Source organism: Curcuma longa, chromosome 4 (assembly GCF_044706935.1).
Source record: "Curcuma longa cultivar G26 ecotype Majalengka, Jawa Barat chromosome 4, ITB_CL_G26_1.1, whole genome shotgun sequence".
Classification (NCBI taxonomy): domain Eukaryota; kingdom Viridiplantae; phylum Streptophyta; class Magnoliopsida; order Zingiberales; family Zingiberaceae; genus Curcuma; species Curcuma longa.
Genome location: NC_133864.1, coordinates 22,109,862 through 22,124,036, shown reverse-complemented (window position 1 = coordinate 22,124,036; position 14,175 = coordinate 22,109,862). Strand labels below are relative to the sequence as shown.

The following is a 14,175-nucleotide window of genomic DNA, read 5'->3' as shown; positions in this document are numbered from 1 at the left end:
AGTTGATCGTCGAAATTACATTGAGAATATGATTCTCGGTGATAGTTAGAAAGTCCTGGAACGATCGTGACACACGTTGTTGCGTAATTTTTGGAATAAGACTTCTCTCGATTCGATCGTCATCGATCATCGACTAGTACCGAAGACGATGACACGACTCGTGGCTTCCGAAGCCGTCCAGACGAGAGCTTGGCGTGGATCACCAGTAGAGGCGGGATTCGACGAGGACCGCTCGATTGATTCAACGACGGCTCAATATCGTCATCGCGAGGTACACGTTTAGAATAATCTTTATTCTGCAAATTTTAATTGTGCAAGTAGAATAATTTTATTCAGAAAAAATTTAATTTCCTATCATGTCTTGTACATGTTATTTCCTGCTTAGCATGCGTGTGTTGTATGATAATAATTAGTTTAATTATCTGTTTATTTCCGCTGCGCACGTTTACGAAACGTGTAGACACGCGCATTGCACCGGGACGATCCCAACACTCGTATCAATAATAGATCTACATGTATCTTCTTCTTGTTTAACTTAGAGCTGGTAGTAAGTCAAATAGCTAGAAGCATTAAATGGAATGATTGAGCATAAAGTGTTTGTAAGCGTGAATTAGACTAGTTATTCAAAACCAATCTACATAATTTCCCCGAGGAAAACTCTCTTTGGGCGAAGCTACGAAACTGAACCACTGATGATTTCCTCGTCCAACCATACATTCACAGAGGATTAAAAACTTCAAAATTCTCAGATTAGAAACCGGTATCATGGTATGGCAAGAAAGAAAACAGCTTCATACCATCATCAGTTTCTGGTGTCAAAAGTCAAATTAACTTATCAGCAATTTTTGAAGACTTGAAACGCCTGGTTACACATCCAAGCTAGTTGAGAAAGAAAGGGTGTGGCATTGTAGATTCCTCAGATTAAGCTGTATGGAAAAGTGATCAAAGGGTGAGCAATAGATGAGTTAAAAGTGTAGCAGCAGATTTTGATGAACTACTAGAAGATGTATGTGCATAAATATTGAAGGAACATGCGGTTGATAGATAGCTAAGAGTAAGTTTCTAGTGAACCAGGTTAGGCAATTAGTTACATCTTGGCATTTCTCGGCTATCTTGTTAATACTTGGATCCTATCTTCAACATTATCTCTAGGGCAAAATTGCAAAGAGAAAAAAGTCCTACCCGATTTGATGCATGATTGACGGGCACATATGCAAGAATAGAAGAGTACTATTGTCAACTTAACTTACGAATGCAATCCAAACTCAGCACTTCATTATTGTTACAAAAAGTTTTGATAGCTGAGAGAACTTAAAGGAGATTACAGATTTCTAGTAAGTGAGTCCAAATTTTCATTGCATAGAATTGATGGTCAGAAATCAGAATGTCACTAGCTCAAAGGAAGCTAATGTGAAAGCAATGCCAGCTTTGAAAATTTTTCAAGATGCATATAAAGCCTAACTAATCAGACTCTGAATGGAAACTTGTTTCCTTTCATTTCCTAAAATTTGCCCTATACATCTTGAAAAGGCTAGGTGATAGAGATTTGAGATCAGCTATTCATGGGCAGGGACTATCTGGAGAGCTAGGAATAAAAATACCTCTTATTTTGAACAAAATAAATTGATCGCCGGAGTCTTCTATTATGAAATGTTCCCTTTTATCAGTTATGGCAACATACTCACCCCCTTCATCTCTCTTTGGTATCCATTTCAATCCTTTCATAATAAATTTCATGGGTTCCTTAAAACATCACTCGCCAGTGGTTATGTTTCATACTATTCTATAAATTCAATAATAGGCATTGGCATACATGTTAATTTCTCATTTAGATGCCCTGCAAGTTTTATATCAAAACTGGTATCCTAAATATTAACTAACAAAAAGCATACCGCAACAGCAATGCCGGTCTGGCAAAACTTTGGGATACAAATAAGCCTCACTAATTGCTTGTCAGGCCCTGCATACAAATGAAAATGTGAAATAAATCTCAGACACATTTAAAACAAAATTAGAGTAATAGTCTTACCTTGCATAAATGCAGTTTCATATTTATCCTGGTTACCAACAAAGTATACATGTGGGCAACTTTCGATGAGGAAAGGGTCTCTATCGGTGAAAGGATAACATCCTAAATATGGGGACACAACAAGAAAGGTTACAAACAAGCCAATTGTAGATTAACCAATGAAGTTACCACATACTATTCATCTTGAAAAGGAACTAGATGTTCATTCTCAGGATTAAAAAGGACAAAAATGCTGGAAGTAATGTAAATATTACCAACAGTGTTTGGAGCTGTGGGTACAAGGTGCCTCCATCGCATTGTCCTCTCTAAAAATTCAAGCCTGTTTTTGGCCTCCGAATATTTGAATAGATCATCTATATTCTGGCCAGATGTTCCGAGAAACCTATTAATCAATTGCCCATTAACTTGAATTCCACAAGAAAAAGCTAATTACAAATTTGTTAAATGCTTACAGAACACCATCCAACTCAAACTGATGAGGATTTGTGCATGACAGAAATGTGTTATAAGCAGATGCTCCAGCAAACAAGCATCTATTTAGAGGCTGGCTTAAAAGAGCACAAATCAATGCATAAAAATTGATTATCCAATAATAGCACTATCAATAGATAATTCATGTTGAACAAAAACATCCTGGTAATTTATGCAGAAGGCAAGTCTAGTGGTCACTAATCAGCAAGAGAATAAGAAAGTAGACAGACCTGCTGTGGTAAGGAATAGTTTGCTGGATCATCGAGTCCTGGCATTATATCAACAGGCATAGCTGCAGCAAGCTGCAAACCCAAAATAGGCAAGTGAATGGAAAGGTTTGCTGTTCACTATATCATGCACATGATATACAAAAGAGATACAAAAATGAATTTAAAAGAAAATTCTAAACTACAAGGTTTCTTCTCGCATAAGTGTTTCCAAAGGTCTAAGTTGAGGGAGTTGAAACTCCATACCTGATTCAGCAAAATATCTAGCTCCTTTATTGGTTCAATTAAAGCAGATTGATCTCTTGGAGCAATTGTCTGGTCCCACATGTATACAAAAGAGATGTAATAATCCTTCAAACTTTGATGAAACAATTACATGGACCAGCACAAAGGAGCCTTGGAAGCAAACAAAGCACCATATCCTTAAAGTATATAAATCAGTAGAAAAAACCTTAGAGAATTACATGACCACTAAGAAGTCCTTGCGAAATTTGCACTGAATTTCCAGCAACCACAAGGCGAACTACTTGAGATGCAATGCTTTGTTCCTGTTGTATGCGCAAACATAAATGGATTTAGACACTGGTCTCCCTCCAAAGACCCTGAGAAAGACAGAACATACATTTTCATCACCTAAATGACCCGTAATATGGTCAATGAGAAGTTGGAACTGGAGAGGATTAAATACACTGCTTCCGATACTCAATCCTGATACAAAAACAACATATTTGTCTTCTCCTGCAATAAAAATGAGATTAACAACCTTACACATGAAGGTCTTATGTATAAGAATATGAAACAGAACAGATTAGCAACATAGTCAGACTGAAGCAAGCCATTTCTAAATGAGTTTGAGATAGTTTTCTTTTTCTCTATTCAAGTAGCTGGCCTATAATGCTGTCATGTCGGTCACGGAAATGAAATATTAACATAAAATATAATGAAGCAGAATGCTAGTGCAAACAATTATTTCATTGCACTGAAGTACACCAACTAGACTTCCCTTAAACATCAGATCAGCTATCTCTATGAGTAGCATTGCTAGGCTTCTAGCTAAGGTATTTGATTTTTGTTTTACAAATTTAGCCTAGTTTGACTTATCATCTACACTGGTCAACAAGTACATCAGCTTTCCTATTAAGAACACTAACATGGATAGCTGTTGTATAAAGACACTCATAATGTTGAGGTAAAGTAGCAAAGTACTTGAACTAAGTGGCAGCTCAGTTTGAGGAGGTATCCCAGCTTCCAGAATATCTTGAATCAAAAAATCACCTTTACTAGTTTCCTTCCCATGTAGTGCAACAACAATTCCTGAGAGAGAGAAACTAGCGCAGTATGAACAAGAAACTCTTTTTGGCCATATGAAAACTGATGAAGGACCAATATAACAAAATTTTATAAATTATCATAATGCAGTTTGTACCTGTTACAAAAGCAGAAGGGTCAAGCAAACTACCGGTAAGTGTAACCCTACCACTTTCGTCTTCCAAAATAAGATGATCATCAGGATGCAGAAAATTGTGAGGTTTCACAAGAGGAACTTTAGATCTCTGAAATATAAAATTAAGGGTCGAAATTAAGCTTGATCCTACCAATGACGAGCATTTATTACGGTTCAACATGGTATGGTCAACCTAGGTGTACCTCCTTGGAATATTCATCAAGAATAGAAGGCTTCAGTTTCATGTGCTTGTATATTGTACCAACAATTATGCATTCTTTCCCCTCTTCAATTCCCAAAACTATTAAGTTCAATTTACCTCCTCACATATAGTTTATGGGGTTGATCGTGTAGGACCGTTGAGATAACAGATTTCACCTTTTACAGAAGAATATGTATTAAGTTAAAATCGAATCGAATTAATCAAAATTAAATCGAACTGAATTTTTTTGAACTAATTAAATCGATCAAATTTTTAAATAAAATCGAATCGATAAAATATCGATTAATTCAATCGAAAATCGAATTAACTGAAATAACTAAAATTTTTAAATATTATAAGAGATTTATTAATTAATTAAAAATGTATAAATTCATTTACTTAAAAATTTTTAATTATTTATTTATTTTGATTAATTCGATTTAATTAAATAAAAATTTTAAAATCAAATCAAATTAATTAATTTTTATTTTTTTAATTAATTTTTTTTAAAAATAAAATTTTAAAATAACCTAATTGAAATTTTAAATTCAATTAATTTATTTGATTTAATATGAACTTTTGCTCACCCTTTATATACTTACGGATTATACCGGGTATATCTTGTGGCTTGCCTTACCAAGCTTTGTTTCTTGGGCTATCTCGGGGGCAATTCATTTCACATTTCTAGATATGATTGTTAGGGTTATTCTGAAGCAAGCCTTGCCAGAGGTAATTTGTGTTGCAATTTCAGAGTGATACAACTACTAAGTTTGCCAAAAGAAGCATTTTGAATTTATGATTGAATTAGTATTTTAAAATTATGATTGAATTATTTCTCTAGTAATGGGTCCTTATGATTGTTTATCTTTATATCATTACTAACTTGATCCCAAATGCCGAAACGTATATAAAAATTTATGAATGTAAGGACGTCAAATCTTAAAATTAGAAAACATAAAAGTGGCTTCGCAAACGAATAAAATTAACTTGACTGGATAGAAACTATTTACATGCTGAACTTCAGTAAACCTATAAATTATATCTCTGAATTAATTACGAGGTGACGAGGTGCTTACAGACAGTGATCCTGAATGCGGTGATTCGCCTCTTACTCATGCCCCGCCGGCACGCTCTACAGAAGACTTCTTTCTTGATCCTTTTACGGATATAATTGAGGGAAGAAAAACTTACATGATCAGGTTCCATGGAAAATAAAAATAAAAATATCAAGTTGAGCATAAAGCAGAGTGAGAAATATTTGAGGTTCGAATTATTCATCTTTAATAAAGAAACAAAAGCAGTTCACTTCCTGCTGCTGTCATGGTGAGATTTGCGTCAGATTAATCATCAGAGTGCACAACGCTGATCTGACCCTTCTCGAGCATGTCGTAGAAGGCCCTTGTTTTCCTCTGCTCGTTCCAGTGATGCATCTTCCACAAGCCGCCGGCAAGTAAACCCAGTGTTAGGCCAATGCAAATTTCCTTGACGACGCTCGGCCCCTTGAGAGTAACGTGGGCAACTCTTCCGCCAGCCATTATTGTTGGCTTCTCAGGCTGAAATAAAATGGGTAAATAGTAAATAATTCTATATTTCGACAATAAGTAAAAAAAGATTGACAAAAATAAAGGTGCTAATGCCGCAAACAATTCTGTCCTTCAATTTATTTATTTATTATTATTATTATTTTTATATAATGAGGTATCTAAGTCTTGGACTCAATCAATCGATAGCTTTCCTCTTGGTTCATCCACCAAATAAATCCAGAAGGATGAACGGCTTCTTGCCTAGCAGCTAATGTTTTAGATTTTTTATTCCACTAAAAGAAAATGCCCTGCATGCGCAATAGTCCAAATTCAAACCGTGAATGTTTAGGTAGTCTGCTGAATGCTTTATTGCTGCACCATGGATGGGGCAACAATTCTGTCCTTCAAGATTTGATTGTGTAGTGGATTTTTCCTCATTCAATGAGAAAATCCCAGTTTGATTGAATCCACTTTGAAAACCACAACCAGTTTAACAATTGTCAATTCTTCTGCTTCATCAAAGGGCATCTCTTCAAAAGGCAAATAGTCATAGTCATGATGATCTGTAGGCATAACTTATGACCTACAATGAACAGAAACTAGGCCAAACTCAGCAAAGAAAAGGATATCGAGGCATCTCTAGTTCTTTGCCATGATAACTCCAATCGAAGGTTCATGATGACGGTAATAAAGTTTAAGCATGGCATTCCGAACTGAACTAAACAGAAAAGGGGATACTGAAGCTTTCATGTTTACTCAGCAATGTTGGCAATCAGGATTTGCCTCCTGATCGTCTTTATATTAATAAATATTAACCCTAATATCTTAATCCTTTGAGCTTGTTAACCTGGTATTCCCCAATCAAAACAAGGATCAGCTTCATTTTCCTTCAGTTTTCTTTCTTCAGAAATAATAGAAATCAGGATTCCCCTCCTAAAAATTATTTCTCACTCGGTAACTCTTTAAGCCTATTAATCCTAATGTAATTATGCTCTAGAGCATAGAACTCAAGTAGCTCCAGAAAAAAAAAATCAGTTCATACCCTTCTGCCTAAAAGAGAAGGTGCATTCTCTACAAAGTTGGGGCTTATAGGTGAAATGCTAACTTGTAATTGATGTTACCTAATGTCACATTCAAAATCCCTTCAAAGTATAATAACCTTTAGCATTTCAAAATATAAAAACCTTTAGCAAATAGGAAAAGTAGATAGCTAAACCACCTCATTTAATTTTCTTTTTCTATGCTGGGTTTTCAAGAAAAAAATATTAGGGACTGTACCATTTCGACTATCAACTGACTTAAACCAATCCAACCAAGACTTTACAATCAATAATTGGTGCAAAATTTGATTCAACAGCATTTCAAATTTAGGTAATTAACATCATCACAGAGAAAATATAAGGGGATAAAGCTAAAATAATTATGAAGTGTCATAAAATTATTAGAAGGTTTGAACTGATAATGGTATTAGAACAAAGCTGGTAAATGAATTGCTCAAGACAAATTCAGAGAGGTAAATGACACCAAATAAACAAGCCCCGAAAACACAGAATACTCAGTAAATGATATTTAAGCAATGTAGAGAAAAATAAATCAGAAAATCATAGATGAATGTTTTGAAATTCCATAAAATTTCAGCCTTGAACTGATTAGATCAATGAACGACACTAATTTTAGGCATCACCGGGGCACCAGCAACTCTCATATTTCTGATCCTTCGGCAATTCAACATGATCCAATTGGACCAAAGATTCTGATCAACTTTTTCTATGCCAGTGATGATACAAAAGCCTCAATCGATCCAAAAAAAATGCAAATTAACGAATCTAAAGGAGCACAATCCCACCTATGATGATATGTATTACAAACTAGATCCGTGGAGAAAATAATATGCTAAATGGCCGAATGAATGATTATTTTCATAGCGGTTGATGGTCAATACAAGTTCATAAGAAGATTTATAGGTAAACTTTCCAATCGTACCATCCAACGAATTAGGACTCATACGATCAAATCTTTACACGCGAATCAAAGATCCCTACTCTCAATCACACAAAATATGAACTAGCAGATAGAAGCAAGATCATAACCATATTAGAGCCTCGAATCAAACATATGCACGATCTGACAATAAAATTAGGGGGGAAAGCAACTCGAACGGAAGAAAAAAAACTCAGAAAATAATCTCACCTTTAATTTGCAGCTCGAGAGAATAGGATGAGAGGAGCGCCGTCCCTCGCTCGATCTGTTCTAATCCGCCTCCGCCGTCGACGAGACAACTACCAAGGCTGAGGGCGCTTTCTCTGTTTTATAGGCCAGTCCGATATGAAAGTAATCTTGCGATTAAGCTCTCAATAATATTCTAATTTGCATATACCTAGAATGAAGTCTTTTTAAACCTTCCAGAAATTTCCTTTTAATTGGGCCAGGCTATTGGGCGTGATTAAGTCAACAGCTCTACGCTAGACCCAACCCGGTAATGCAATAAAAATTATATATTATATTATATACTTCGTTTAAAATAAGACTCGTAATGCTTGTTTACTTGGATGAGAGAAAGTAGGATTGCACAAGAATTGAGATATATTTTTTTATCATTTAATAGATTGGGCTCTAAATCCATCTATCCATCCATCCACATTATTTTCGATAGTTTTCCAAACCATGTCGTTGATTATGTGATTTATCGAAATGGTATAGGTGGTTTTGGGATTATACAAATCATGTAACCTCGCGTGAGTTCATTTTCTATGTTATCCTTGCTCCTGTTGGCATGACAATTGACAATCCTAGATTTACTATGCAATGTCACGAGTAGAGTTGCAAATTAATTTAAAAATATCGAAAACCCACGATAAATACAAGCAAACAAGTATAGGGGCCTCGAGTCGTGTTTTTCCAAGGATTAGTAGAAAATTACCTAAATTGAGCTTATCGTGTCGTATTTTTTTGGGGTTTTCTAAGGTAAATGGGGTTTTTGTAGTTTTGAAATGAAATGTAAATTGAAATGCAATAAAAATTAATGAAATGCAATTGAAACTAAATTATCCCCTAATCAAAACTAAACCTAAATGCTTAAACCAAACAAATAGAATTCTAAATGCTTGAGTCAAACAAATAACAACAAATAGAAACCTTAACTGCTTAGAAACCTAAACCTAGCAAATCTGGTAAATAGCACAGATCACAGTAAGAAATTGGCACGGCATGGTCTAAGCTTGGCACGGAACAGTTGAAGTTGGCACAAAGCAGCAGATTATCAGAAACAGACTTCAAGCAAGGAATTGAAGCTAAGAAAACTCCATTACCCAAACTAATGAATCAATCTAACCATTTGAATTCAAACACAGCTAAACAGGAATCATATAACCAAATTCAAGAGATTTAAAATGGGTTACGAACTCAGAATTGAGGTTTAACAACGAAATTTCAAAAACACAACACTAAATTGAAAGTTCAGAAATGGAAACAAAGAGCAGTAAATGCATCCATCCCTTTCTTCTCCATCGTATCTCTGTAACGCCCGCCCTTACGTGGGCCCTTGACGGACGCTACAGTTTCTTTACTTTCATTCATTTCATTCATTCAACTACTATCATATATAACACCAAGCTAAACTAAACTAAACATGCAGCGGAAACATTAATTCTATTTATAACATGTAGGCAAATATGATAGCAATTTAAATAAATAGACATGGCAGATAACAAATACTGAAAATAAACTAACCTAGGTTACATGGTACTTCTAGGTTATATAGTTCTACACATGATAATTAACAACTAATTAAAACATTCTTTAACATGCAAATAGAAAATGGTTTGCATGGCCAAGGCTTGATCAAGTCACTACTACACACATCTTCACCAGCCCTGTCCTGCTGCCTCCCATTTGCTCAGTACCTGCTAACGGGATCTGCAAGATAAGGAAAGTATCTATAAGCATAACGCTTAGTAAGTTCCTTTCCTACTCACAAAATCCATTCGTTACATAACATCATACATTACAGCATAAAGGCATATCAACATTTCCTAACATGCATAAGCAATCATTGGACATTCACATCATACATAAGCAACATAGAAATCGTTTTGCCTTTTTGAAAACTATTATTTTAATAGTTAAACATAATCATCAACATCTTTGGGGATCCCTGGCTTGTACCCATTCATTTCTTTTGCGCGCACATACCAAGTAGTACGAGGTAGCTAATCCCGACTACACGGTTTACTAGGTCTTCTCAAATGTCCTTCAACCTAGGGGCAACTTTTGGAGCCCATCCCTGGAATCCCTTTCGGGTTCCGGTACAAGCCATTCATTCAAAGTAAAATACTTTTATACATATCTTTTCATCATAGTATGAATGTTCCATGCATCTTTCTTTTCTTCATAATGAACATTCATATTCCATTCATTCATCATAACACTTTACATGACATAGTGCTTAAACAATTCTTTAAGCCTTATCTTTAGGTTTGATTATACTTTCTCCATACACTTGACATTGTTAACCCTAAACCGACCAATCGTTGGGTCAATAACTTCTCCAATCGATCAGAAGATCGATTGATAGGTCTTGAATCGATCCAGGGTCCATTTTGTTCAAATTTATCGCCACAGTAGCCTCTGTAATCGATCAGCCGATCGATTACAGGGCTTAATCGATCAGGAGATCGATTACAGGGCTTAACGCGTCCACAGTAGGCTTGGTAATCGATCAGCCGATCGATTACAGCCTCGTAATCGATCAGCCGATCGATTACGGCCTCTTAATCGATCGGGTGATCGATTAAGAGTCGCGATTTTTGTTCTGTTTAAAGCGTGTAATCGATCCAGTGATCGATTACGCTCTGGTAATCGACCCCCGGATCGATTACCCGAGCCGCTGTTCATCCCTATTTAACTTAAACCTCTCTGTTTTAACAGGATAAGCATGTAAGACATCTATGATTTAAATATGATAGTTAACAGCATGTAGATCTCGTGTTTAACAGGATTATAACAATATTTGCCAAGCATTTAACAGCATGTGAATCTTAACATGTTCATAACAATACTCGACTAATCTAACCGAACAGATAAATCTAATTGCATCATCTATCATATATCAACCAGATTCATTTAAACCGATTCTAAACATGTATCATATCATAAGTTCTAATACTGCAGTTCATGGAAACATTATGCATACTAGTAGAATACTCACAAACGTAACAATTATCCAGCAGGTGAGGGGAACTTACCGTGCTTTCGAGATTCCTAACTCTTATCAGATCCTTCGGAGAAGACTTCTCCACCCTCCTGGATGTATCGGCCAGAAGCACAGAGAAGCGAAGGTCAAGGAAGAGAGAAGCGAAAGGGAAAAAGGTTCGAGGAGGGGGTTTATAAAGAGAAGCGGCCGGTTACCACAACTCCCCACTACTCCCACGTAACCCCACTACTGCCTCTCCGCTTCGTTTAATGAGCTCTAATAAATTCTTAGGTTTAACAAGCATTGCCCTCCTTTACTTTACAAGATTACATTCCTATCTCATATGGTTAGCTTGGCTTTGCTTCATATTGGAGGTCCAAGGGTCAATCCCTGGCACCTCCACATTTCTTTTCTTTTTCTTCTTTTCTTTAGCAAAAGCCCTTTAATCCCATACAAGAAATATTTTAGGCCATTTCTTTTTGCCTAAATGTTTATTCATTTTTATCATTAATAATTCTATCATTTACATAGCCATTTATCCAGAATTTATTGAAGGAAAATTCGGGTATTACATAAAAGAAAATTATCTAAGCTTGTAAAGTCTCAAAAACTTAAGTCATGGACTAACCCTCGTATTTAGTTAACCGCATAGTAAGTTTCACCCTTCATGACTAATTGAGAAAAATGCATCACACCCAATCTCACGAGGTTATTTTCAATAGATAAATCAGTGACTCTCACCCTAATTCTAATTCATGATCAAAAAGGAAATGTAGCTCACTCAAGCAACTTAGGTTTCATGCATTTCCATAGGCTTGCTTGTTTTCTACTCTCCACTACTATTCATGATTTGGAATCCACATATACTAGGCTTATTCAAGACGTAAAGAGATCATGAACTGAAATAGATGAAATAGGAATTTAGAAGTAAAATTTCAAGAGAAAAGGATTTCAAGAAAATAGAGTAAAGGAAGTAAGAAACATGGGTATAGTAAAATGCAAATCAATGATCCTTGCCACTCTTTCTTCTTGCTTCCTATTGAGTTCCATTTGTTTCGGTGTGGTCAACAAATCCATGAAACAAATCTGAGCTAAATCTCCAAAATCCTTCACCTTGATACAAACTCCTCTTTCACATTTTCTCTTTTCCTCAACACATCACCACAAATGTGCCATTTTCGTTTTTCTTTTGAAATCAAGCCCAATTCTTTCACATTTAGACTTTGCAAGAGCTAACAAATATCAACCAATCATCAGAAACAGAAATTCACTTCCCATGAAACTGAAAATACAATGTATCATTGGCACGATGCAATTCTAAAACTCATTTAAAACCAATCTGAAATTTTGCTTTTTCTCTCCTTTCTCTTGCTGATTTTCCTCCATTCTTTTTGCATCATGAAGCTTGATTGATAAGGCTAATAACCATGCAAATTTCCGTGAAATCCAGATTCAGATCAGTCCCTCAAAAATTGCTCAAAACTCAGCTGAAATAAAACTGTTTTCTGCTTTTTCTGTTTTCTTTTTTTTTCTGTTTTCTTTTTTTTTCTGTTTTTCTTGATTCTTGCTTGCTGCCATCAACAATTTGAGCAACTTGACATCTGATATTGTTGTTTAGAAAGCAATTGAAATGGAGTAGGTTTTACTTTAGCCCAATCACCGATCAGATTCTTGAACTCCACTTTGATACCTTCACATCTTTTTCTTATTTCTTCCTCTCTTCTTTTCTTTTTCTTGTTTTCTTCATCATTTTTTTTTCTGATCTGAATTGATGCCATCTGATTTGTATCCATGGTATATTGTATTCCAATCCTACTCATTCAGTAGATTTTCAGCGGAATTTTTTTGGAAACAATCCAAATCAATTTATGAACATCACATCCTTTCTTTTCTCCTTTTTTTCTGTTTTTTTTTTCTGATTTCTCTGATGTCCAGCCAATGAATTATTTTTCTTTCTCAACTCAATGCATTTCTAGCAATTTAGCTCAATCAATTTTCTTTGAAACCGATCCATAAGAAGCTTCCAAGATCAAAATTGGTACAAACCATCCCCTTTTGGCACACCCTTCTCATATTTGATTCTCAATTGGTTCACAAGCTTCATTCTTACAATTAGAATCCTCCTTTTCAAACTCATTTCTGAACATGTCTTTAACATTCTTCGTGTGCCAAAATCCAGCCATGAAACCAAATCATTAGTGCCCAAATCCGGCCACTAAGCAATTAACTTCTTGTTTTCAACTTCATAACCTCTCATCAATGGAAAACCCTCAAAATAACTCATCAATGCATTATATTGCTAACATGACTCAATGCATTCTGATATCAACTAATTCCATCTCAATTTAGCAATTCAAAAGCAAAGAAACCAATGAGAGGTTAAAAACAACTCATGTGAACCTTTGTTAAGGGATGTTGGCACTTGATCTTCTCATTTTCTTGCAAGAAATTCTCAACTTCATATATCATCACAAAAATCATCATAACATCATAACAATGAAACTCTCAAGTGCTCTACTTGAAATTCTCTTTTTCACATTGCTTTTAATCAAAATTGGCACAAAACCTCCAACTTTTGGCACACTTCTCAAAAAAAATTTCTTCAAAATTTCAAACCTCCTCCCCCACACTTAAATCTTTGCCCGTCTCGGGCAAAGGAACATTAATAACATCCAAAAATACCCATGTCCAAGAGAAAAATAAAAATTAAGCCAAAAATGGGGTTGAAAAGGATTAAAGAAAAATGGTTGAAGCATAGGTGAAACATGGAATTGTATGGTTCATGGGGGAAATTTTTTTAAACCTAAATAAATGTGGATCCATCATAGATATTGTAGCCTTGAAAGATCACAAGCAAGTTCTAGATTGGCAATCACCTAAGTGCATCACATAAAATGGTTAACCTCACTAGGTATAAAAATCACATTTTCTCAATATCATCATTCTAGGTTCCATTACTAAGGGTCATTCAAGCATTCAAAAGTGTTCATCCATGGACTTAATTCCTAGAATAATCAATCAAATTTAATTCTCTTTCAAGAGCATCCAACATGATGTAAAGAAGTCCTAGGGGGGTACACTTTCAAGG

The 14,175-nt window shown here is 35.4% G+C and overlaps 2 protein-coding genes across 2 annotated transcripts; both read right to left on the bottom strand.

Annotated features, from left to right (window-relative positions):
• Positions 1 to 821: 821 nt before the first annotated feature.
• On the bottom strand, positions 822 to 5,489 carry LOC141827280 (DNA polymerase delta small subunit-like). The gene is made up of 13 exons (XM_074714500.1): positions 5,450 to 5,489; positions 4,375 to 4,472; positions 4,154 to 4,280; positions 3,934 to 4,041; positions 3,350 to 3,465; positions 3,192 to 3,275; positions 2,974 to 3,042; positions 2,731 to 2,802; positions 2,482 to 2,573; positions 2,284 to 2,411; positions 2,030 to 2,131; positions 1,893 to 1,960; positions 822 to 926 (listed from the first exon to the last, which is right to left on the bottom strand). Exons 1-13 carry the CDS (start codon positions 5,487 to 5,489, stop codon positions 867 to 869), a joined length of 1,164 nt encoding a protein of 387 aa, XP_074570601.1. The 3' UTR covers positions 822 to 866.
• Positions 5,490 to 5,565: 76 nt separating this feature from the next.
• LOC141828254 (cytochrome c oxidase subunit 5C) lies at positions 5,566 to 8,176 on the bottom strand. The gene is made up of 2 exons (XM_074715653.1): positions 8,087 to 8,176; positions 5,566 to 5,926 (listed from the first exon to the last, which is right to left on the bottom strand). Exon 2 carries the CDS (start codon positions 5,906 to 5,908, stop codon positions 5,714 to 5,716), a length of 195 nt encoding a protein of 64 aa, XP_074571754.1. The 5' UTR covers positions 5,909 to 5,926; positions 8,087 to 8,176; the 3' UTR covers positions 5,566 to 5,713.
• Positions 8,177 to 14,175: the final 5,999 nt, after the last annotated feature.